The sequence below is a fragment of the Bombus terrestris genome, chromosome 12, assembly GCF_910591885.1.
Source record: "Bombus terrestris chromosome 12, iyBomTerr1.2, whole genome shotgun sequence".
In the NCBI taxonomy this organism is placed as follows: Eukaryota; Metazoa; Arthropoda; class Insecta; order Hymenoptera; family Apidae; genus Bombus; species Bombus terrestris.
This window is the reverse complement of record NC_063280.1, coordinates 10,860,617-10,886,826: the sequence shown is the minus strand read 5'-3', so window position 1 is coordinate 10,886,826 and position 26,210 is coordinate 10,860,617. Positions and strand designations below refer to the sequence as shown.

Genomic DNA, 26,210 nt, shown 5'->3' with positions numbered 1-26,210 from the left:
GAACAAAATAATAAATTCACAGTTTACGAGACTCGTCACTGGTAATATCGTCTCAAGCCTGCCAATATGTTTCGAACGAATTTACTTTTTTTACTTTCGTTTCTTTTATTACAATGTATCTCGATCGTTTATTGCTTTATATCCTGCATCCTTGGAAATGCAAAATTTTAGATTTTACTTAAATATACTTTAGTACCTAATTCTGCAATTTGAATTTGTGAAATTTACAAAATTTAGTTGTATATTCATTGAATTATTAAACCGATCGATGTAATACATTTTACAAAGAATGTTACTCGTTCGATGTTACTAGGAAATAATAGTTTGTTCAAATTTATGAATAAATCGAAATCTCGTTACGAGTTTATTTTATTATGTATTACGTAACCTATTCAGAGAAATTTATGCACAATTAGAGAAAAAACACATATAGTCGTCAAGATCATAAATTTATATTTTATATTATATGTAGGAACATAATATACATATACATAACTTTGTTATTACATAACATAACTATATTATGATTTACAGAACAATTAATATTTTAGCCATTTTAACGCATCGAACAGACGATTACCTAAAATACTACGTGGCACCAGATTAAAATCTCAAATTTGTGTCCACGTGACAAAAAATCGAAACTAAATTTGATACGCTATAATCCGGATGCTTGAAACTCTATATAGAAAATAAAAGAAAATCGATATCGTGTGCAACTATTATATCAAGTTTCGTACCAAAACCTGGTGCAAAATACAATGCTTAACAAGTCAACATCGATGTCCCATGGTTGGTATACGATGAAACGAGAAGCACGTGAACATATGCGACTACGAGGATTTAATGATATCTCGAAGTCGATTCGAGTTGAATCAAGACTACCGTCCAGCTGAATTACAGACTACGATTCTCTCGACTGTCTTAGGCTTTTCCATATGATATTACTATTTTCAGAAGCGAGGAAGAAGATTACAAATTAGATCTCCGTGTACGTCGGTCCTCGATCCTAAAGTCCTAAATCCATCCTAAATGATTCATATCCAACGTGCATAAATCAGCTCTAATTTTAGATTAATTTCGTTCAAAAAGCTTCTTCTTCGGATAGTCCTATCCCGATCTCGGTAAATTCTCTAGGCTTTAAGATTCTGTCGACAAAATTCTTGATAAAATTCAATTTTGTACTCGGTTTTATGCTTGTAGAATTGAAAGCGCGAAATATCAAACTAGGAAAAAGTTACTAGATTTCGAGAGCCTACGTCGACGCGATGATCGACGAATAATTTTCATCGACTTCGAATCAGGGAAGGTTATTTAATTTCGCGATTTAAAAAGCTTAAATGATCTGTATCAGATATAAACGCGTTGGTAATTGTTTTTAATACATAAAGAAGCTCGCAGCGTCAATACTGCGCATGACAAGATTAATGCGATTACTCGTTCAGGTAACAGTGACACGGTGTGAACTGCCCTTGAGTGGCTGCAACATTGGCAACGCCGCAATTCCGTGTCACACTCTGCCGACAACAGCGACGATTTGAGAGTTTTCCACGTGAAGAAACTCGCATAATCTCGTAACTTCGGCATACACGCTGTGGTACACCGTGTATCCGCGGTATTTACATATGAATAAGAAAGCATTTCGACCAATTAAAATAGCAATCCAATAAAACCGAACGAAAAAAGGTAAAAACGAGGCAAAGTCAGAACCTCACTCTGAAGTTAAAGCAGCTGGTGTTTTCACTTCAGTGGACCAGACTAGAAATTTCTAATGAAAGTTTTGATAAGAATGCTTTACCAAGCACACATCCATACATAAAGTGAAGCGATTATAATGACTGACGATAAATATCGTCCTACTTTTAATAACACTAAGATTACTATGCTGAAAATGGTGACATGATTTCTGCAAATTATTAATTTCTTTTAAATCGTAAATTTAATATAAGAGATATATCTCTCTCTGCCTATTTAAGGATTAAATAATATCCCTTGCTAAAAATTCTTATACTATATCGTAGATTTAACCTCCAAGTCCTGTAGCAAGTCACATTTTTCAGCGATTATTCATTCGAAAGTATTATTAGGCTAAATATGACTTTAAAAAAAGGAAAGTATTAAATCTTCGCGATTAACGTTTATATAATGGAATGTTTGAAAAGTGTATGTAAAATTAAATTGAAAATCTAGTCAGTGTATCGCAGAAATTATTTATATTTACAAGCGGCCTTAAACAAGCATTGTGCAGTCCTTGGCTTGAATATTACACCTACGATTAATCATACGCTTTCACCAATTATCTTGCAGTAAAATTAACGTTTTACAATAAAACATTCCCAATTGTTTATTCACACAAACGATTAAGAAATGTCTTTCAGTGTTTAGAAACGTAACAAATTTACGCTATATTTTTAATAACAACTTTCATTTTCCAGTTCTATCGTTTTATTCGTATTTTGAATCAACAAATGCTTTTCAATGATGAATTACGTATAATTACGTATAATTCATTATTTTTACGTAATTACTCGTAATTACTCTGTATTTTTAATCAACAATTTCGACGCGACAGTGACGAAAAGAAATCGATGATACAAAGATAAAAATGAAATATATAATTAAAATATACGAAATTTCAAAATACGCGCCTATACTGATCGACCCTGTTTGAAACAAATTTGCCGCCAAGACAATTGGCATCCTTTGCGGTACTGTTGAGGAAAAATGCTGCGTAAATCGGAATCCAGAAGGACTCCGAGAAACAAACAGGCACTGTTCGTGATAACGGTGCGTTCTAAATACCGGCCATGAGATTCGAAAACGAAATTACGTAAAAATATTCGAAGTGCCGAAGCCGAGGTCAGAGATACCCTCCGCAAGTCTAAAATTAATTGATACCGTGTTATCCGAGAAAACGGTACCTGCCATTTATACAGATTACACATAGCGTAAAATGTCTTTCCTCTGGGAATGATTACTAATTCATTATGCGTTATGCAACAAATGATTGCGTGTACTAATGATGCGTTGTGTAAGTTTACGCATAATAAATATATACAGGATACATAACGGTGCATTTTACGCCGTGTTATTTTTGCCTTGCGCTTAGAAAAATATACGTTGCCAGATCTTCCTTTTCCGCTTCTAACGTATCCCGCTTGTAATGGTTTTTCAAAACAGATTGCTAAAAGTTTGAAAACGGAGAAAGATAAATTGGAAAAAAGATATCGAAAAATTTGCCATGTTCGATGATTTTCGTTATTTTCAAAAAGATGCGATAATCGATGTAAGTACAGATTAGAAAGTTTGCGCTTTAATAAATAATCGAATGGATGCGTATGGACAGTTTCGATAAAAGGAAACGATGGAACCGAGCAGAAACAAAGGAATTACATCATCGGCAGACGCATGGGACGACAACGTGCCTCGTTCCGCGAGAAAGCGAGAGAAAAAACCATTCGACATAGTGATTGAAAATTAAAGGTGTTTTCGCGAAAGGAAACGCGGTCAGGGAGTGAGTCAGACAAGGCAAGGAAAGAAAGCCAAGGCAACGCTATTTTTCCCGTAGAGACGGACGAATGGTTGGACGTACGCGAACGAACGAAGGAATGAACAAACGAAGTAGCGGACGGATGGACAGGACAGACAGACAGAAAGGCAAGCAACCAAGCAGGCATACAGGCGAGCAAGCGGACGAACGAACGGAGTCGGCCGGTCGAGCAGCCGGCCGGCTTAACAGCAATGACTTGGCAACGTCGCATCGTACACCGGAGGATCTATATCCCGAGCTGGCGCAGAGTGGCGTGGCGCGGCACGGCATGGCATGGCACGGTTCGGCGCGGCTCGGTTCCACTCGGCTCGCCTCTCGGTTGCGCTCGGAATCGACCACGTGACTTACTACACGCTACTCGCTATTCGACGGACATCGGGCCGATTTTGCCTGCTTTTTTCTATCCTCTCCTTCTCCTCTCGACCTTTTTACACTTCCTCCGGGGTCTTTTGGTTCTCTGCTATCACCAGTTTGTATCTAGGAATCTAACCTTATCGATCGTCACCTCGATCGATGCGTTTAGCGAGGCGCATTCGCTGTGTTTCCGCGTTCCGCCGCGCTCCGTCGTACAGTTACATCGCCCGGACGGAACGTAGGCAGATATACATGTACGAACGATGATCGTGACACGGGCGACGAACAATGACGCGATTAACTATCGCTTCTATTCTAACCCCACGGACTCTAGTCTCGCGGCTCGGACACGACCGCGCCGCTGATGAACGACGTAGTTTTAATTACTCTGACCCGCTCATATAGAGTGTAATGCCTCGCGATAAATACACTGTCGTCGTTGACGATGAATCAGTTATATAGTCGCGAACTATACGCCTACGCTAAAGAGAGCCAAGTTTCTATTTTGCTACATGTGGCTGGCACTACGCGACTCTCTCTCTCTTTATTCTCCGCGAATCAGTCGAGCTCCGTCGGATGGAGAGACGCGGCGCACGCTTGTCGCCTTCTATCTTATGTTTCGTGTGCCTCTACAATTTCCTCGGCGACGACCTGTGGATACGTCTTGTTTTTCGATACGCTATTGCATCTCGTTTAATACGACAGAATTGATACGTAGAAGACACGCGAGTGAGGTTGCCTGCCGTGTCGTTTATCCTTCGTTCGGCGAGCCTGAAAGCAAGTCAAGGAATTCGTTCTGGAGGCTGTTATTTTCGAATGTACCGTGTACTTCAGCATGGTACAGAGAAGAGTTTCTAAGGTCTTATTTACGATCTAATAAAACATATCGTCGGATCCCGATTACGAGCTATGTATTACTTAAAAGTGTCCTTATACAACGCGAAAACGTGTTTCCTCGGAAATTATGGCCCTTAATATTTACATCATAGTACCCGCCTTGTTTAAAACACAAAAGGCAGGAGAATCTTATGGAAATCGTATTCAAATCGTATCGCGGAACGATAGATATCGTTAAGAAGCAACTTGATAACTACTTCGTTTTATTCATTCCGTCCTCGCTCCTGTAAGCTCAGAAGCTCTCCGTTCTACATTTTAATGACGCAAAAATTCATCTTTTCCCACTGTATTTCATTGTACTGGTCTTCGAACGAGAAGTTGTTTGCGAGAACGCGAATCCCGAGCAAACTCAATAGAATAAAGGGTACTCAGTGGTTGTTCACTGAACGAGATATATATATATATATGTATTTATATATACATATATATATGTGTGTGTATAACAAAGTTATCGTAATTTTATGAAAGAAGAAATAGGAAAAAAGGAGGAAAAGCTCGTTTTCATCGATATTACCCGAGTTCGAAACTCAGATTGTGAATCTTTCTTTTCGATACAATAGAATATAGCCTCAACGGCTCTGTTACGTGAGAACACATTCAAGTTTCGTGTCATCTGTTTCGAATTAAGTCCATTGGTTGTTATGCAAGTATGTATATATGCGTGCTGTGTATCGATTGCCAGTACAAAGCAAGGGAATATGCATCATTACGCAACTTCTTATCGAACGAGTTGTTTAATAGTGTCTAAAAATGTTACTATCGTTTCCATTGCATACGATAGCAACAGTCTTCTTCCCCGTGACTCGTATATTCGTCAACAATAATATCGGTCTTATGAGCGATTATTCGTCGCTTACGAGTTATTTCTCCTACACGTCTATGTAACCGGAAAATCGTTCCTTATGTCATAAAATGTATAACGTTGAACGAACTGGTTTATTACCTTGGAACTATCTACAACGTTGAAATCGAGCAATTGTATGTATATACGAGCGTAAGTTTGGAATTTCAAATGACCAAGTTCTAACCTAACAACTGACCGACATTTTCCGCGATACCTACTTGTCTTTCCCCATTGATATTTGCCGAATAAACCGTGTTTACCTTTATGAAAAGCAGTATCTTCCTTATATCGTTCGACCGATAATATCACCGTATAAAAATGAACTATAGTCTGTATACATATTTAAAGATACATATCTTACGATTATACGTTAAATTTTATTTTCAATCGAATTTCAATATCCCTTAATTAGTCACGATTGATTAATTTAATTTGCTTTCAAATTCTACTAGTATTCTACAGGCCTGGACAAGTTTCGTCACATAAAAATTGAGAATAACAACTTGAGATAATGGATCACACTTTACCTCCTAATTCAATAATTTATATTTTGTAATACCGTATTTATAACTAATTTACTACTAACTTAAATGTAAAAAAGTGAGAAATATCGAGTATAATATTGAATAACTTGACATGACACACGAGTTGCAAATATCCAGGTACCTATAATTTTAAATGTTATCTTATTTATCAATCACTATATCGTTACATTTTATTACTATACTCCTATACTCGATAGCAAATAATCAATTTATTGCAGCAATTATCAGTTACTGAATTTCAGACAAAAACAAAGAATTGTAAACTATTATAATTTCCTCTTTCACAACCAAAATCGAATTATCAAACTTACCAAGTATCGAGCATCTAGCTCACGATGAAGAAAAAAATACTAGCAAGCCTATTTACGAAATCCTAGACTATCAAAAAATACCACAAGATCCTACGATATAAAACCTACCATTACACGAAAACGAGCTAGTCGCGCCTCTAGCGAAAGTGTTAATATTGATAGAGCTACGAGGAATAACAGACAAACAGCGAGATAGTTTTAGGCAGCGTGTACCTAAGCGTGTATAACGGCAGGGACCTTTTGGGATACGAAGAACAAGAACAAGAACAAGAAGAAGTAGGTATCTCAGGTAGACGGGCCTCGAGATAGGTTCAGTAGAAACTGGAAGAAGCTGGACGCAAAAGGTTTCCTTTAAAGAAAACAAAATGAGAGAGAAAGGGAAAGAAAACACGAGGAAAAAAAGAGAAGAAAAAAAGAGCAGCAGGTGTCGGCACAATTCAAGCCTTCAAAGGGAGAGAGAGAGCTCTTAAATTTTTTAACTCAAACATAACGACGGATGATACACACCATCCCTTTCTTCTTCGCTCATTTTGCGTGAGAAGATTTTGTGTATTTCCGTGCACGCGAACGGGGACACGATGCTATTCGAAGGATTACACAGGAATATGTTTATGTCGAATATCAAATGACTAATATATGCTCGCGAATGCATCTCCAATGCAAAAGGACAGCCAAGCAATAACGATGTTATTTCTAGTTAAACTGGGAAAGTCTACACCAAATTATAAATTTCTACTGTGGCTTCATCGTTATGAACAGTTTTTAATATTATATAAAATACATTCTAGAATATTCTGTAAATAACAAACCAGGAAAATCTCTGTCTTTAGACAGTTTAGTCTATTGCATCCTATACAATAAGATAGATGCTCAACGTGACGCAATAAAAATATTATTTCATATCGTTTTCTTTTTTTATTTATTCAGATGTACAACTTCAGACCAAATGGAACGCTGAATATCTTTTGGGACTGTTCATTAGTTTTAAGTGACACATGTAAGGAATGTATAAACCATTTTTATTTTGCGATCGGATTCTATGTGAGACCCTTATGACCTGAGAAACCCTGTTGCCCTCTCTGTTAACCCAATCCCGCTAGATATCATCCTAACACAACTAAAACATTACAAGTATACTTCTCGTTAAATGACCCATATTGAACATCAGCTATCGGCTATCTTTCGTCTACGTCTATTATGTTATCTAAAATTCAATTAGACGCAATACGATAAAAAGATAGATTAAATGAATAATCATCTTTCAATAAAAGAAAAAACTTTTCACTTTTTCAAAGAGAATATATTTGCCTATTAAAGTTTTCAGCCGAAAAATAATAAAAATAATAGAAATTTTTAATGTAACCGGTATAGATATAAAAATTTTACTTTTTTAGTACTTATATATATAGTTAAAATAATTCACCAATGAAATAAAAAATAATACAATTACAAAATACAGGGGAATCTAAAAAGTTTCGAAATAAACAGAAACCGGCAACATAGAGACACTAGATAACATAGAGACATAGAGAGGAAACGCGTATAATACTTTCGTCCGCGTAATTCTTCGCTCAAGAGGTTAATTGCGCTAAGCAACTACAGTAACAGTTCCATTTACTGTATATCTTAACCGAGAGCAATATATGCAACATGTGCAGATCCTGTATATGCGCGAGACACGCTGCAGCGACGGTATCGAGATAACAAAACGGTGATCTCTGAATCGCCTAAGTAAATAAACAATACCGCATAATGTAAATTGAACGTTGAGCGAGAACAAGTTTCCCGTTCGTTGGATAAACGACGTAAGATTAAAATAAAAAGAAAGAGAAAGAAGAAAAGAGAAGAAATGGAAAAAGGACTTACCCTGCATTTTCAGCGGCAGCAATGGACATGTGCCTCCTCTCATCGAGGATGGCTGTGGCGTCAAACTGCCGGGGGAGATCCGTGGTAATGAGTTAAGAGTCACAGTCGAGTGTTCTCTTTTTACACAACGTGCCACCACCACACCACCCCGTTTTTTTCTTTTTTTTTTCACCACACCCTCGCACAACCAATAACGCGGATATCACCACCAACAATCAACGAATGCACCACTATTAATCACCACCAACACTTTTCCAATTTGTCAAATTCGTGGAATCCTTTCTTTTTTTATCTCGTTTTCGCGGAGAAAATTGCCGCTTCTCCTCCGTCGAGTCCGAAACCACGAATCGAGTACCTAGTGGCTCGCGAGTCCGTAAAAACAACGAACGAAGAAACGTAATAATTCGTTTCACTCTCGGTCACTTCTCGTTTCGTCCCGTGTTGATGAGAACAACGAAAAATCAACGAAGACGAATAGTTTCCTTTCCACGACCGAAACTCACTGGTCGAACATGCGTTCTTAATCGCATCGTCCTATCGTGCGCTTCCTCTTCGTTTACCGACATTCGGCGTCTCTTTTACCCAAGAATCTTGTCACGTCACTAATAACACAAGATCACTGTCGCGAACGTAAAACAAAAATAACTGATATTAAGTACACTTTCTTTTTCTCTGGTCTTCTTGGCACTTTACACGATATGACTCTCCTTATCGACCGAGCAGCACCGTCACATCGTTTCCTTTTCGCCCTCGAATATCGACTTCACTTTTCGACACGTCGACTTTCTCGCTCGCTCACGTGCACGTCGAGATATTCGCAGATTTTCCTTCCATCGTTAACCGCGTATTATCGTATGCGTGATCTATCGACGAAGAATAGAAAACTTAGACGTTCCTGTTTTTCGAACTCGACTGTTATCACTGACCAGGAACGGTTCTCTGTCTGCTTTCCTATGCGAGCAATCTCCTATAAATATTCAATAAGCAATTCTCACAAAGACACCAACGAGAGAATATTTCAGGTGCGAACGCCTGAGAATAATTATTTCTTTTAGGAATCGTCTTGTCGTGATTGAGCTGTCAAAGATTCTTTCATCCTCCTCGATGAGGTTTCCTCGCACTGCAGCTTTTAGAGATCTTCGTAATCTTTGCCAATCCTGTCAATGGAGAAGAATAATGGTTGAAAAAAGTGGATCGAACGATTTGCTTCGTTATAAATAATAAATGTAAGAAAAAGGAAAGATAATTAATCAGTTTAGTGAGTTTTTGGCTTCTTGACTCTTTTCTTTGAAAGCTCTATTTTATCACTAAAATCAGAAATCTCAATCATGAGAGTTCAGGAAACTAATATACTTTTTACTATTTTATTAAGAGAGCTTGGAACTTTTAAATTTCTCCTTACTTTCTGAAAAAAAGAAAAGAGTGGAACCAAATAGTCAAAATAGAGAAAAGTCACTAAACTGCGTCATTACCAAAGAAAATTAGCTAAGATATTCAAAAAAAAAAAAAAAATAAATAAATAAAGAAACTTTTGATGCCATGTTTCGATGCAAATTTTACCCAAGATCCTTTGCGTCAAGTAAGTGGTACAAGCAAAGCAGAAAGTGAAACCGATGCAATAAAACATAAATATAGTACTTGTGAAACTCTAACGCCGCAGCACCTCCATAAACTACTCATTTATCATTATCACATTCATTTCAAAATAATTAAGATAATTTAGGTCGTTTATAGATCCCCGAAATACTATAATTACGATATATAACAAAGAATGCTAATTTTATAATTATCAATTAATAGATATGAACAAGATATGTACTACGAAATTTGATAAATACGGTTAATTTTTTTTATAATTATATGTTATACGAATCTATTGCTGTTAAATAGTAAAAACATTCGGTCTACATAATAATTTTAATTAAAACATATTTTTTGTGAAACGAAGAATACTTGTTACTGCATCACAATCTCACGCATCACATGGCGCACTTGACAACGCACTACTAATACAATGGTCTGTATATGCGCATGTCCACACCCCATTCTGCTTCCAAACATATGTAGACCGAGGCACGTTTAGGAAAAGTTGATCGATATTGTCGTCGACGCTTACGTTCTCTACCCACGGGCACTACTTTTTCGCTGGAATTCTTTGGAATGTTTTCTAAGATTCATCAACCGACCTGACAGCTCGAGATAAACGCGAGAAAATGCATTTCTGACAAAGTACATATTTTCTTGTTTAAACGAAAAAATTGATATAAAATTTCTTCGACTATAAATTAATATTCCTTGAAACAATAATCTTTGCAACATTTTATTTCATTCGCAGTATGATAATTTATTAATGATTTTATAATTTTAAACAACTTTATTAATGATTAAAGCGAAGCTTATTTGCATTTGAAATTTATAATAAAATTCGTTCATAAATATCCAATTTATCATATTGGTCTCTGTCAGCGACTAATTACTACAGCAGAAACTTTGGAAATCAAATTTAACCCTTTCATAAACAATGAAAACTATTTTCCCCGTTAAATAGGGTCATATGTAAGGGCAAAATAAAAATGTATTTCCATTTCTATTACCACACATACATATATTATATACGTAGACCGTAGACAATCTTAGAAAATGAAAATTAAATTTTATTAAACGTTAATTTAATAACATATATCCAATATGGCTCCAACAAGAGATAACGCACAAAACTGGTTTACTGAAATAAATATAAGTTCTATTTGATATACATTCTCGATTAAAATTTTTGGTTTTTGATAAAAATATAGATTATGTCCATGAAAGGGTTGAAAAGCTATGAAGTTAATAACGATAGGAAATGCGAAACGAAAGTACGTTCAACGAAATTACGAAAGAAATGCAAGTGTAAAGCACGTAACTGCCGCGTAATTCGCAATTACCCTTACCGATAGTTCTCGATATGACGGAGAGGATATATTTCATCTCACTTGGAATAGAAAGCTTGTCGCGGAGCGCAACCGAAAGCGCGAGGAAATATGTGCGCACCAGACACGGCGCGTACAGCGAAGCGCGACGAACTTGACTCTCAAAGCAGTGGACCGTCCGACAAGTTAATAAAAACGGAACGTACAGACCCCACTTTCTTATTATTGCACGAACAAGGTACACCCGCAATCGTGTCGCACGTACACACTTCTATATTCATGATAAAAATTCACATAACAGCAAGAAAAAAGGCTTCAACAAGAGATAACACACAAAAATTATATTACACTCACTGACCGGTTCGATTGGGATAAAACTTGTTTTGTCCATTGAAGTTTGTCGTTCCAGTTCAAACTTCTTCGTTTGGTTTCTCACTGAGTTTCACTGATTAGATCAGATGATATACGTACAAATTTTTTATGATATACGTACAGAAAAATTTTTCTCTTCCGTTTGTTAAACGTTTTCTTCCACTCTGAAAGTTCACGCAGGTTCCGAGCACAGTTTTCCGTAGAAAAACACAACGGGGCGCCACGAGATGTAGACACTTCTCTCTCGCGCTTTCGTCTGGTTCTTCTTTATTCTATTTCATAGCCTTGTTTTGCACGTGTCGAAAACGCGAAATACATTGCGAGAGTTACAAAAACAAGTCGTTCGAGAAAAATCGATGCTTGAATATATCAACCGGAGAAAGAATTTCGGGCTTCTTACCGTCTCGTGTTTTTCGCTGTAATATCTACGCATAATGTTTTATAAAGGCGAAAGGTTCGTACAAGCCTACATAGACGTATGCAAGTGTGAATTGTCCTCCGTCTATACGTCTTACGCCTCACCCCTTTTCTCTAATACCGTTCTCTTGCTACGCAACATATACATATATATGTAGATACGCATATATATATATTTCCCTTTCTTTCTTATCTCTCCGTTTCCGTTCTTTCTCCTCTGTCTTTTACGATCTTGCACACTGTTTCCCTTTCCTTCGTTCTCTCTATCAGTTTAGCCGTGTGCACGGCTGTATACGTGTTGTATGTAGTATACCGTGAGCAGCTACGTAGACCATCCGTGTATACGAAGTAGCAGGCGCGCGCGCGCCTGTGTTGCGTTCGTGTGTGCACTTGATTAGCCGTGTGACGTCAGGGCACGATTACATCGCTCGCGATTGTCACTCAAATCGACGAGTAAAACCGCACAAGAATCCAGGCGGGAAAGGTGGTCGAAGACACGCGGACGAACCTCGGACCGCGAAACGACGGACGATCCGTCGCGCAACGGCTAAAGGCGGCGGCGAGCCTTCGCGCAAATCACCCGCGGTATTCGTGAAACGACTGACTCCATGCAACGATTGCAGTCGTACAGTACAGAGAGACGGGAGGTGTTCCGCTAGATGGCACCACCGTTTATCGCGAGGGGGCTCCGGCGGCCGTACAGATTACGCTCCGCAACTCATCGAGCACCGTCGAATTCTAACGATAACCCCCGATCCAACCCGAATATTTACGGTCGCGCGCGAACGATTCAATATCAAGTGCACGACCCTCTCCGTTCTGACAAGCACATGGAACGATCGCCACCAATAATGATACATGTCTATCAATTTTATCTATACATTTATTCCTTTATCATTCGATAGAATCGTCTTTATAGTCCATATTTCCTTAGATTTGCTTTTAAGAATGTTTATCTGTATGACATTAAGTTGTTATATAAAATATAAAATAAAATTTCATGCCTAATGTAATTTACTAACTATTAATATATTCATGTAGTATAAAATAAAACCTTTATTTATATTATTATTACTTTTTAACACCTACACAGTATATATAAAATTTACGATCCAGTTAACAAAACTGCACATTGTTTTTAAATATCAAGCCGTATCTTTAATGTTAAAATACCAACAATATAAGCGAGAGGATTACATAGATCAGTTTATTAACATTAGAAATATACTTGTACACTTTGTATATAGTTGCAACTTAATTATTAATAAATTAGAAAACAGTTATAAAAGATACGATATCCGGTACTTTTGAAAATCACATTTTATAAATCTATTAAGATCATCAAGGTTCTTTTATCTACCAAATACTGTTTTCTTCTGACAATTATTCATAAAATAAATATTTTTATAGTACCATACTTTTATTATTCGTGTGTTGATATAGAAAATTTAAAAAGTCTAGGAGATTTTAATTATTTTTATTAATCATTTACTTATTCATATATGTTAATAAAAATGGTAAAATGTCAGGACATTTTTCTTTTACTAATTGTTCTAAACTCTGTATGTTGCTATTCAGTAATGATAGATCAGTGCATGGTATTAGTAGTTTGCAAACAGGTGTGGAGCGTGCCGTGAGTGCTCTATGCAAAGCGGTGTAGCCATCGACGTCTTTTAAATTAGGGTTTGCATCAAATCTCAACAATAGTTCAACGATCTCAGAATGACTCTGCATAGCTGCTCTATGCAAAGCAGTAGCATGTCCACAACGTGTCTGTGCATTCACTGCTGCACCATTTTCTAATAAAATATTACAAATTTTATAGTGTCCATTTCGAGCTGCGTAATGTAACGCTGTATATCCCGCAGAATCTTCTGCATCTGGTGAAACACCTTTCTTCAGTAATATCTTTACACGATCCAAGTCATTATACTGTGCTGAAAATGGCATAAATATTATTAACGATATTTAAAAAAAAAAAAAAAAATAATAATACAATAAAAATGAAATAAATTTAATTATTTACCGGCGTACCATATACCGCGTTCAAATTCCATTTCCATAAGAGACTGACTAACTCCGATATTATTACTTATATTGCAGCATGTATTATGATCGTTACAGTTATGACTGTGCTCCATGTTTGTGATAGGTACGCTTAATTAGCGTCGCGATAATTTACCTATCATGTCATTGAAAAAGAAAAAGAATAAAAATTGTACTGAAATATTTTTTGGTGATAAAAATAAGTATTATGTCATTACATATGAAAATAAATTTTAATATTTCGTAAATTATAAATGGTTGTGAAGAAGTACATAAAAAAATAGTTTTAAGTCATACTAATCGTATATTCTTCAATGAATTTTCATTCACAATATGCAAAAATGTGTTTCACATAGTTCACATATATGTCATTTTATAATATATATGTACATATATCGAATTCGTATATGAAAATAAGGCGCGGCATACAAAATCGACCTCTATATATATATTATAATATATATTATAATATTATGTTTCAATTATTTTGTAATATAGTACTTCGACAAATGCTACCCATTTTCTTTTCGTTTTGAAGCATGATGCTGTGCTAAGAAATATTGCCTTATCGTTTCATAAATGAATTCAATAAATACTGAGTACAGTGCAAATTCTTTTACAGCATTACATAATATTAACGCTAGTTTTGATTCCGTGTATTGTATCATAGCGTTATAAATATACATAAAAATATAACAATACAATTTTATTAAAAATTATATTGCAGATAATATAAAATAGAAAAACAATAGAAAAATTGTCCCTCTATTGCACGAAATGACTTAATATTGATACTGCATGGATTAAAAATAACGAATAAGATAAGCGTTGGTATTGTTATCATTTTTGCAACTTCTTACAATTTTATGCGTGAATGTATCTAATTTTTTATGGTAAATAATAAAATAATTGTTCCAAAAAAATATTGATCTAATCGGCAAAGTATAGAAATTGGAAACTTGATTTCGTACAGTCCTATTAGTGTCATAATTGTTATCGTAAATTCATATTAAAACAAATTGAAGACATTTTCCGTTTAATTCGATTCAAAGTTGCAAAAATTATATATAGATTTATGTATAAAACGATGTAAGATTGTAGTTTTAACCTATTAAATGCCTTTTACGAATGTAATGTACGAAACTTGCTAAAATTCCTCGTGAAACTCTATTGGTACAAATATGTTCGATACAAAATATACATCCCTAAAGCAAGTTAAAAAATATTGATAAAAATTTTATAACGAAAGTGAACACACCACCTCTTATATCTACGTGTGTTCCTTGTATACAAACTTTTTATATAATTAAATAATACTTCATTCATACTGGTTTCTTAATTGGCGTGCACGTTATTAAACATGCACGCATACTTTAAATACATAAGTAGTATTTTTTTCTTATAAATCGTAGTCCTGAGAATAATTGTTGATTTTATAATTCCCTTTGCAGTGTCCAAAGTATTTCAGCTTCTCCTGTGCTACAGATAACTCGATATCCTAATTCTGCCAGGGCGTTAATGATGGAAAAAGGTGGTCCTGCAATAAATTTTATTGCACAAATTAAGAAAAATATTCTATGATTTACAGATATACGATGCAATAAGACATACCAATCCTGAATTTCTATAAAATATTTCAATATAACATCTTTTTTTCGACAATAATATATCAATGTTATTTGTAAATTTAATGTATAACATGTTACAGATATACTGTTTTTTTATCGGAAACCCAAAGTAATTCCAATTACTAAATATATAGTTAATATGACAAACAAGGAAATCTAAATTATAAATCTATTTTTATCAATATATAAAATATCATTATTTTTATTATTAACTTGCAGAGATATATAAAATGTAGATATAATTAAAAAATTAAACATAGCATTTGTTTTAACCGAGACAATTTTCACGTATAGGACTTATATACTATATTTTCGCAAATTCTGCTACAAAAAGACAGATTTTCGGTAAAAAGTTTAATTAAATGCGTAAAAATACAGTTATTCTGTAAAAAAAATTTTTTGAAAATGGTTGATGGTAACCTTTGATCATAGTGCCGTTGACCACCTCTGATCCAGAGTTTGGAAAACGCTTTGAAAGAGCCAAAATTTCATCCGAATTTAAACCGAAGACAACACAATCATTCGCAAACGGCGAAGCTTTTACGCCAACGTAATAGTAATTCTCATCATCATTCATTTCATTGGCTAATTTTCCGACACTTGTATTCACTGATTGCGACATTGTTGAGCTAAAGAGGATTGTTAAACTTCGTTGTCTTTTACTGTCAAAAGAAAAATGTTGCTTCTAGAATGCTGTTGGGAAAAATATAAACATATTTTGTAACTCCCTCATTTTCTCTTTTAAGAGAAAATCCTATTATTTAACTATTAAGTCTTATATAATATAATATAAATAATATTATATACAGTGCAAGTACATCTAATTTTATAAGCAAAAAGAAACAATATTTTTATCTTGGCAAAAATATATCTACTTTTACATTTTTCTACTACTCATTTATGCTAAATTGAGACAATAAAAGAAACTAATTTTTTCCATAAATATCGATAAAAATGTTTTATTTCAAATTTGTTTAAATAATATTAATCAGTATGTTGTAATAAAGTGATATTGAATTTAAATGAATAAAAAGATAGAAATAAATTATTTAATAAAAAATGTAATATACCAGAAGAAAAAACAAGTTATTATATATATGTAATTTATAGTAATTAAAATTTGAATTACAAAATCTAAATAGTTATGCTCAAATGTATATGGAATTGAAAATTTTTATATTTTTTAAATATATACTCAATAACTCTTTATGATGCTATTTGTGAGTTTCCACATTTTGTTGGAATTAAATATCCTGTTTAATATACTGCTTGAAAATATTATATAAAATATACACAAAATACTTCCTTCTACAAATATAAAAAGGAATTATATTTCATTCTAAATGGATAATATATTATTTTACATTCTCTTTATCATCCATTCATATTTGATTAAGAATAATCTTGAGCATAAAAACGTTTTAGATTATTATGCAAGAATATAATGGTATTATTCATTATCAATAGGTAAAATTCATTATTTACAGTTAGACTATATGTGAAACTGTCTTTATTCTACTCTGTTCAGTCAAATGCCTTTCCCGTTCTTCTTTAAGTTGCATAATACGAGTTTCATGAGCCCAACGAATTTCAGTTTGAAGTTTATCTCTCTCATATTCCCATTGAAATCTTTCTAGTTCCAAGGCTTTACGCTGTACTTCTAATTCTGCAGCTCTTCTTAAGGCACGTCTTTCTAATAACTGTTCTTGATATATTTTATTTTGTAAAGGTAAACAATCTGATGTTTGTACAGAAGAAGCAGCTGATATCCTTCTAGGATTATATGACTTTCTTTGGTGAACTGAACTCGATCGTTCTTGAGATCCAGCTACACAAAATTTTTAAAAACATTTAAAAAATCAGTTCTAAATAATTATTTGAGAATTAGTTGTATAATTTTATCCAATCTAATAATAACACCAAAGTAAGATTATAGCTTAAATGTTTCATAAATATCCTTTTTCTTCAAATTACCAGCTGCAATTGTTTCTGTATCATTTTCACTTGTTTCCCAATTCCTACTAACTAATCTTGTATTTGTATCATGATTTTTAACCGCATTATCCTGATTTACCCAATTTTGTTCATTATTATGCATTACTAAATCCATATTTTGCTGTATTGCATTAGATGTATCAACTAAATATGACTGATTCTTATAATTCCAATCATCTAAATCTTCCAATTCTGTATCTGTAATGTTCTGATCTACCGAAGATTCTTGTTTTGGCCATCCATCGTTCATTTTATTGTCAAGATTATTAGCTTTATGCCTCTTGTTATGAGCTACTTGTATAAATTGTTGTCTGACATCTTCTGGACACTTTGGACATTTTTCCATATGTCGTTCCATACGAGTAGCATTTTGAATGTATGATTGATTACAAAACTTACAAAATGCAATCACTTGAGATCCTAACATTTTTTTATTATAGTAATTCCACACAATTCCTCGTTTTTTAACCATCGTTTCTTTTTTAAGTTTTACAACGTACTTTCTCTTTAACTACATATGTTTTATTTATTTTATATTTATAAAACTTTTAGTTTTCAACATAAATAGTTGATTGTGGTTTAATGTAATAAAAATATAAAATTTTTGTATAAAACATCATTTATATATTATTTTATTAATTTTTTTTTATACGGAATCAAAACTAAAATACATAATGTTCGCATAAGGAAATAAGTGTAAAAATTAAAGATGAAAATATTGATTTACAACATAGTTAAATGTTATACACAAAAGTATACTATTAGCACAGCATCAAAAGTTTAAAATTAAGATTCTAACAATTTTATAAAATTTACAAAATATGGTGCTTGTTTAAAAAATTAATAGATGTACACATTGTTCTTTCTAATATCCAGGTAGATACTATACATATAAATTACTAAGATTATACACCTTTTATATATCATAGAAGCAATTGAATGTAATTTTTCAAAATCATTTTTTGTTATTAATCATTTACCGAAGAAAATTATATACAACAAAACTTTCACACGCACATAATAAAAATCAATAGAAATTCGTAATGTCGATGAAAGTTGTTAGCTTATGCAAGAGCGAAAGTTTTAAGCGAATGTCACATTAAATGACGAACAATATATACCACTGTTAGATAAAATATCTATAACATATCTGATGCTATATCTAGTATCAAATTTAAACGTCAGCCACTAATCACATAACCTTCGTAAGAACCGTACTTGTGTTTGTTGCCATCCTTATAAGAATAATACAGTAGATAACGAATATCTTGAATCTTATATTTCTCTCTCTTTTTCTTTTGTTGTGATTTATATATATGAAATATATATAAAAATTCCATATAATTTATTTAAACACAATAATTCTATAATCAGACTTGCACAAAATATTTTCTATAAACAAAACATTGAAACGTTCTGAAAGTAAAGAATATAACAGAAAAATTCGAAAATAAATACACAAATTAGTAATCAAGTGCAATCCGTACAAACTTTTTAATACATCACATTTATGTTTAATTACATATTTTTCTAACGGGACTAGAAATGTTGTATATAAGAAAATTCTATTATAACATTTCATCTATAAAAAAATTAAGAAATATTTACTGTAATATATAATAAGTATTGTTACGATATTATTCTTTACATACATATATATTTGATAATTTTCTTTCCTCTTGCATTTATAGCTTATGTAATACACCAAACTTATGTAAAAATAAAAATTATAAATTCATATAATTTTTTAATTACGCTTTATATTTTTAATTTTCATCTTGAAAGATAAAAATACTGTTTCTTAGAATAATAAGAAGAGTTAAATTTTTTAATGCAAGTAAACTGTAAATGTTTGTTATCACATAATTATTAATAAAAGTAAATTAATCACTACAAAATCATACCTGTCTTAATAACAGGTTCAGGTTCAGGTTCAGAAAAATCTTTTCTCATAGTCCACATGTACTCGTTATAATCTTGTTTAACACTTGTACTTGAAGATGCTACGACTTTGTAACCAAGAACTTCTAAAGCAGTTAATATTACACAAGGATGTTGCAAATACACTATTGTCGAATCATCACAATATCCCCCAGAAGCAAAACGACTCAGTTGTTCTATATCTGATGCTATAACATACGTGAATAATATCTTACGTTTTCAACGTAATTTTGTTCTAACTTTTACGTAAATTATATTTAAAAACTAAGAATTATAAAAACCATACGTTCTCAGTCATACGAACTCAGCTGAAAGGTAATATAATTAATCTTACTTGTGGTCTATCTACGCGATAATTATTATCAATTTATCGCGAAGTAGCGTTGATAGGAGTATCGTTTTACTCAAAACTATGGAATACCAATTTCACTTACAAGCAACATCATAATTTACTTGAAGCAATATAAATAAAAAATTCATTTTTGTTTCCAAATTTTTCAAATTAAAACAAAACAATTTGAAGTAAACCAGTACGTTTTTATAAACTGTGTAATCAATGTATTAATACATTTATATTCTATCAATCATTTCATATTACACATCTTTCTTTACTCAGATTTCAATAAACATATTAGTATAAATGGTAATTAGTTAATTATGGAATTAATTTATTAATATACATATTGAGAAAGAAATAATGTCTTAATATATAAATGTATATTTTTTATTATGACACTTTATATTTGAATATTATATCTTTCATTTTTTAGAATGTTTTTATTTAACTTTTTTCTCTAATAAATGCCAAATATGGTATGATTTTTATATTATCATAACTTGAATAATACTAATTTTACAAAAATGATTATTATTACTATGTAACGATATAACTATGTATTTCATAAAAAAGAACATTTATTTACTCTATAAAACATAATAGACATTAGAAATTTTATAGAAGAGAATAAAATATTTAATAAACAATTATAACAAAAATAAGGTAGAGGAAGAAGAAGAAGAAAGAGAAGATGGAGACAAAGATACAAATACTCAACTTTCATTTTTATAAGAAATCAATGGATATGTAAATCCATTAACAACTTATTTTATCTTTAAATATATCATATTTTACTTTCTAAAATATTACCTTTTTAAGTATAAATGTATATAATTCATATTATCATGAAATAAAACAAAAATATGTGACGTATATAAGTGTGCTCATGTATTCTGTTAATATAACATGCTACACATGTATTATAAGAAGCAAAAACTACATATAGAAAATACCAACTAAGTAGCAACAAAGTAACATTTATTTTATAAATTACCATTACATAAATAAATTAAATATAAGTATATTAAATGTTTAAGCTCTAAAATAAAAGATAGTACCTTTAAGACCTGATACTAAAACTCTCCATGGGTATCTATGACCATACGATGCAAGATTACCACGTACTAAAATGTATGGCATCTGTAATGTTATTCTAAAACAAATTTTATTTAATAAATATTTAATATATATATATATAAACTTAATATTTCATAACAACAATTATTGGATATAGTAATGCATATTTAGTGAATGCATATGGCATATATTGAAATTCCAAAAATATATAACATAATGTTTAGATATATATGTTACATATAATTACATTACAACAAAAGACGAAAGTCAATTATCTTTTAATAACTAAAATTGTACTAACTTATATTTTTAACGTTTATAATTGAGATTTTAAAACATGTTAAATTGATGTGCACGCTATGTAAAAGAAAATACTTGTAATTAATCTTACAGAAATTTAATTAACAAATATTTTTTGTTTACATTTAGAAAAAGATCTTTATTATTATTTCTCAGAATTTCAATGTACCATTTTTTGATACATAATGCATAATGCACAAATAGCAAAAAAAGGACTTATTATATATTTTTTATGTATACATACATATTTATAATATATATAATAAATGAACAACAAAACGAATCTAAATATAATAAATTCCTAATAAATATTATTGACAAGCGCTTATTATGATATCTTGTTATCAATTATTATTCGTCAATCTTATATTTTAGAATTATTGTTAAATAAATCTTACTAAGTTAGAAGCTCTCACCTGTTAACATATACGGAATTTAATTCTTCGATACTACTCTTAACCAAAAATATTCTTATATTTTATTAATAATTATTAAGAGTAACGAAGCAAACAAACAAACTGATGTATTAAGCACTGTTAAGATTTTTAGACTTGCAAGGTATTTTATACGGAATTATTTCAAACATAAGTTTCAACCACCAAACAATAGGTACATAACACAACATTTGCAAGTTACGAAAGTGCGCATATTCTAACTACAACCTACAACTAGTATTAACATATTTGCATTACAAGTCCCAATACTGTTCAAACGACTAACATTTGGGTGGTTTCTCAATTAGGCTTATTCGTATTATTTATTATGTATTTAAATGTATTAAAATTTTACGATGGTTGGATAGTACTTGATACTCAAACAAAAATTTTCCGATAATCCTTTTGATTTGCTAATTTTGGTTTCTGTGTTTCATGTTTTCAAAAAAAATATTTTTTATTTTTAGAATTTATATGAATTTATTAACTTATCAATCAATTAACATAATTTATGATTAAAACAAACAAAATAACCAAATGCAGTAACTAACAATGCGTTACTTATATGAAAATTATATTTTAATTTTTACATTTAATGTAATTTGTATAAAATTGTACCAAGAACTTACAAATATATCAAACTTAAATAAAAGGATGATTCAATATTTTAAATAATGCTGTTATATATATGTACTTCAATACAATAGTTATTGTAACAATAATTTTTGTATTATATCAAAACTATCTTTGACAAATATTATGTGCCTAATTAGGGTTATGATCTCGAAAATTAGGATTTTAATTTTAAGATGTTATTATATTCTGTTATTAAAATATATAGACATTTATTATTTGTTTGGTAAAATTAACTGATGTTGAGACAGAGCAAAATACCAATCAATATCTTTGTTTCAAAAGAACTGGTATGCGGTTGGTTTATATACATAGCTTTAATGGGAGTAATAGAAATATTATGCTTCTATATTTGGCACATAGAACTCGTGTTAATATGACATTCTGAAACATTGTTTTACAGAATAAGGAGAATATTTTGATTAATAATGCTATGACATTTTGAAATACACTAGAATTTGTATGTATGCATATATATGTATAGAATTACTGCCATAATGGTCAAATGATATCTATCTTTATTCATCTTTCTATGGTTTAACAAAATTATATATTCGGAAACATTACAGTTACAACTAGAGATATTACTTATATTCGTCGTAATAGTTAAATAACACTATTAAAATTAAAGTTACAACGAACGAGTGTAGGTTAATAACTAGAATTGTTAAAAAATAGTGACAGGTGGTTTGACGTTTATTCGCCGCCATCGTTATTAGCGACAGTGATCTGCCATATTGCGCGTGATATAAAGAATCGTAATTTATAATACATTTACGGTGTTACGGTTGTTACCTGTACATCTAATACGAGAATTTATTGTTTATGTAGTAATAACATTTTAACGAAATCCTTGTAATTCAGTTTGTGGGAAAACATTCCACAGTAGTGAACTACAAAACGGTGAGTAGACAATGCATTGTTGACATCAGAAACTTTTTTTAGTGAACAGTTGTCATCAGGAAATTGAGATTTTATTGCTTATATTTATAAATTCAGAATTGGTATTATCATATCTTTTTATTTGGCAATTTATAATTTTTCCAACATTTTCAACCAATAATGATAATTGTCATTTAAGCAATTATGTATTATTTTATCATTAATGTTTTGTTGAAAAACACCTGAATAAACATGTAAAAATCATTATTGTCTTCACATCATATTTTATTTTTACACAAGTATCCACAAAATGATATTTTACTAGAATAATTATATTTAATATAGTATTACTTAACATATGTAATATTTCCATGCATTGATTTATCACCAATTGAATATTTATTAGCAGTTTATAATCATAATAAATTTGTTTTAATAAAATATAATAATTTATAGTTTGTTATGTTTTTTTTAGCATAGGTTTTTATCAAACATATTGATACTACAACTATGCCTATTATGGTATAATGTACATAGTCGTGTTTGTCATTTATATATATAGTAACATCATTTGTTGTAATTTGTATTATATTCTTATTTATGTGTTTTGTTATCATACATTCTTGCTATGCCAGATGTTCAATAAACTTCATTGCGGATCTGATATTTGTCATACTTTAATATCTCTGTATAAATAAATTAATAAATAAAGTATATTTCATATAAATTGATACAAAAATCAAAAGTTTGTAAATTATATATTTACAGATAAAAAATGTCAACTGGACCATATAATTACTCTTATATCTTCAAATATATTATTATAGGAGATATGGGAGTAGGAAAATCATGTTTATTGCATCAATTTACAGAAAAAAAATGTAAGTAAAAAAAGTAAGATAGTAAAAACAAATCTTTATAAACAATTTAGATTTGGGTATGCACATTTGTAATTTCTTTAACAAATGAATTATATAGTTTTATTGTACTTAGAATAAATCTTTTTATTTAAAAGCTTTTTATATTCATATCATCATATATAAAATGACATAGAAAATTTTCCTCTACTGTAGTTATGGCAGATTGTCCACATACTATTGGCGTTGAATTTGGGACAAGAATCATTGAAGTTGCAGGACAAAAAATAAAATTACAAATATGGGACACTGCTGGTCAAGAACGTTTTAGGGCAGTTACTAGGTATATGCTTTTATAATAATTAAATTGTAACATTTTTAATAAAAAGGCTGTATAATATATACATATGTGTACATTATAGATCTTATTACCGAGGTGCTGCTGGAGCATTAATGGTCTATGATATAACTCGTCGTTCAACTTATAATCATCTTAGCAGCTGGCTTACAGATACAAGGAATTTAACAAATCCAAGCACTGTATGCAAAATATGATATTTTACATAATGGTATTTACGTCTGTAAAGTGTAACTACATTGATGCAGAACTGTTGAATGATGTATTTCTCATACTCTATAAATAACGGGTTTATATTATATATGTAACAAACAATTTTACATATTATATTTATAGGTTATATTTTTAATCGGAAATAAAAGTGACCTGGAAGGTCAACGAGATGTTACTTATGAGGAAGCAAAACAATTTGCTGATGAAAATGGTCTTATGTTTGTAGAAGCTAGTGCAAAAACGTAAGTCAATAATTAGGCAATTAGTTTGAACATAAGGGCATTAAATTTAAATTATGTAGTTAAAGTATAAATATATAGACGAATTATATAATTAGAAAATATTTAAATTTATGACTTTTTTATTAGAGGACACAATGTTGAAGAGGCTTTTTTGGAAACAGCAAAAAAGATATTCCAGAGTATACAAGATGGCCGGTCAGTAAATTCGATTTTTTTTTTTTTTTGCCTAACACATTGCTGAAATAACGTGGTTGATCATATTTTGTACTTTTGAAAATTTTCATATTATAATTTATTTGCATATAGTTTGGACTTGAATGCTGCCGAATCTGGAGTTCAACATAATCCGAGTCAACCAGGTCGTACTAATCTTCAAGGTGTATCTAATGAACAACAGGGTGGAAAGGATTCCTGCTCTTGTTAGGTCTTTATTTGTTTGTATATAGAAACATGAATTCATCGGTACTATTGATGCATATATGATTTATACTAAGTATAGTAAGCAAATAGTCTCCTGTCTTTATCCCTTTACCTTTGATATGTCAAATCTATTCCATGAAAAGGATATCACTTTTTTCTGGTTAGACTTAATTTTCAGAAATGAAGTACAGATCCATGATTTAGTCTACATATGCATATAAATTGTACTGATAACAATGATTCTGTATTAACGCTGAAATTGATATTTCAGTGTTAAAGCTTTTCTATGGTTATTGTAATTTGCATACATGCAAATATTATTGCATAGGTCGTATACTTTATTGCGTAAAAAATTTAATATTAGACAATATGTTGTATTCACAAATCTTATAGTACATTGTGTACAAGATGCATTGTACTAAACATTTACTTAATCACAAGAAAATATGATAAATATGAATGTGACACAGCCAAATATTTACCATTGTAAATTAAATATGTGTAACAAGATTAAGCACGTTTGATCGTGTTTGTTATCTAATTTGCAGTTTGAAAGCTATTGTACTATAAGCTTAAGTGCAAAAGATTGTTGGTAACACATCTAAACTTCTCAACAGCATCAAAGAGTTGTCACAAAATGGCATAATGAAATAGAATTAATGTCAACTTTAGTGTTCCATATAACTACAACCCCATTTTCATATCATACAAAGCATATAAACTGCTAATGTAAAGTTAAATATAACTTTTATTTTCTGCTTGAAAAACATTTTAATTTC

The 26,210-nt window shown here is 31.4% G+C and overlaps 5 protein-coding genes and 1 long non-coding RNA gene across 17 annotated transcripts in view; 2 read left to right on the top strand and 4 right to left on the bottom strand.

The window, feature by feature from the left end:
• The window catches only part of LOC100648067 (nuclear receptor coactivator 2), a 125,384-nt gene extending 112,630 nt beyond the window's left edge, over window positions 1-12,754 (bottom strand). For 3 of the 11 annotated variants that reach the window (XM_048410831.1, XM_048410834.1, XM_048410839.1), the window contains exons 1-2: window positions 11,301-12,748; window positions 8,368-9,524 (exon numbers count right to left, since the gene is read on the bottom strand). In XM_048410831.1, coding sequence (XP_048266788.1) covers window positions 8,368-8,396 — 29 coding nt within the window. In that variant the 5' untranslated portion in view covers window positions 8,397-9,524; window positions 11,301-12,748. Of the gene's footprint in view, window positions 1-8,367; window positions 9,525-11,300 lie in introns of all 11 variants that reach the window. The other 8 variants (XM_048410840.1, XM_048410835.1, XM_048410828.1 and 5 more) reach the window with 6 other exon arrangements.
• Window positions 4,056-7,401, top strand: LOC125386074. Its single transcript, XR_007225916.1, has 2 exons — window positions 4,056-6,307; window positions 6,433-7,401. It is a non-coding gene; the product is annotated as an uncharacterized LOC125386074 (long non-coding RNA).
• Window positions 12,755-13,261: 507 nt separating the features above from the next.
• On the bottom strand, window positions 13,262-14,230 carry LOC100649550 (ankyrin repeat domain-containing protein 39). The gene is made up of 2 exons (XM_020866052.2): window positions 14,095-14,230; window positions 13,262-14,005 (listed from the first exon to the last, which is right to left on the bottom strand). The coding sequence occupies exons 1-2, from the start codon at window positions 14,207-14,209 to the stop codon at window positions 13,557-13,559; spliced, it is 564 nt and encodes a 187-aa protein (XP_020721711.1). The 5' UTR covers window positions 14,210-14,230; the 3' UTR covers window positions 13,262-13,556.
• LOC110119780 lies at window positions 14,114-21,162 on the bottom strand. 2 transcript variants are annotated; one of them, XM_020866054.2, is made up of 3 exons: window positions 21,074-21,162; window positions 19,642-19,866; window positions 14,114-14,250 (listed from the first exon to the last, which is right to left on the bottom strand). In XM_020866054.2, exons 1-3 carry the CDS (start codon window positions 21,153-21,155, stop codon window positions 14,231-14,233), a joined length of 327 nt encoding a protein of 108 aa, XP_020721713.2. In that variant the 5' UTR covers window positions 21,156-21,162; the 3' UTR covers window positions 14,114-14,230. The 2 variants fall into 2 exon arrangements, with proteins under 2 accessions (XP_020721713.2, XP_020721712.1); XM_020866053.2 differs by lacking the exon at window positions 14,114-14,250 and adding an exon at window positions 16,294-16,404.
• LOC105666340 lies at window positions 16,294-18,635 on the bottom strand. The gene is made up of 3 exons (XM_012314800.3): window positions 17,717-18,635; window positions 17,228-17,570; window positions 16,294-16,435 (listed from the first exon to the last, which is right to left on the bottom strand). The coding sequence occupies exons 1-2, from the start codon at window positions 18,207-18,209 to the stop codon at window positions 17,230-17,232; spliced, it is 834 nt and encodes a 277-aa protein (XP_012170190.1). The 5' UTR covers window positions 18,210-18,635; the 3' UTR covers window positions 16,294-16,435; window positions 17,228-17,229.
• A 1,806-nt stretch (window positions 21,163-22,968) lies between the features above and the next one.
• Window positions 22,969-26,102, top strand: LOC100649424 (ras-related protein Rab-14). Its single transcript, XM_003399619.4, has 7 exons — window positions 22,969-23,362; window positions 24,110-24,222; window positions 24,415-24,541; window positions 24,621-24,738; window positions 24,893-25,011; window positions 25,138-25,206; window positions 25,318-26,102. Exons 2-7 carry the CDS (start codon window positions 24,117-24,119, stop codon window positions 25,433-25,435), a joined length of 657 nt encoding a protein of 218 aa, XP_003399667.1. The 5' UTR covers window positions 22,969-23,362; window positions 24,110-24,116; the 3' UTR covers window positions 25,436-26,102.
• Window positions 26,103-26,210: the final 108 nt, after the last annotated feature.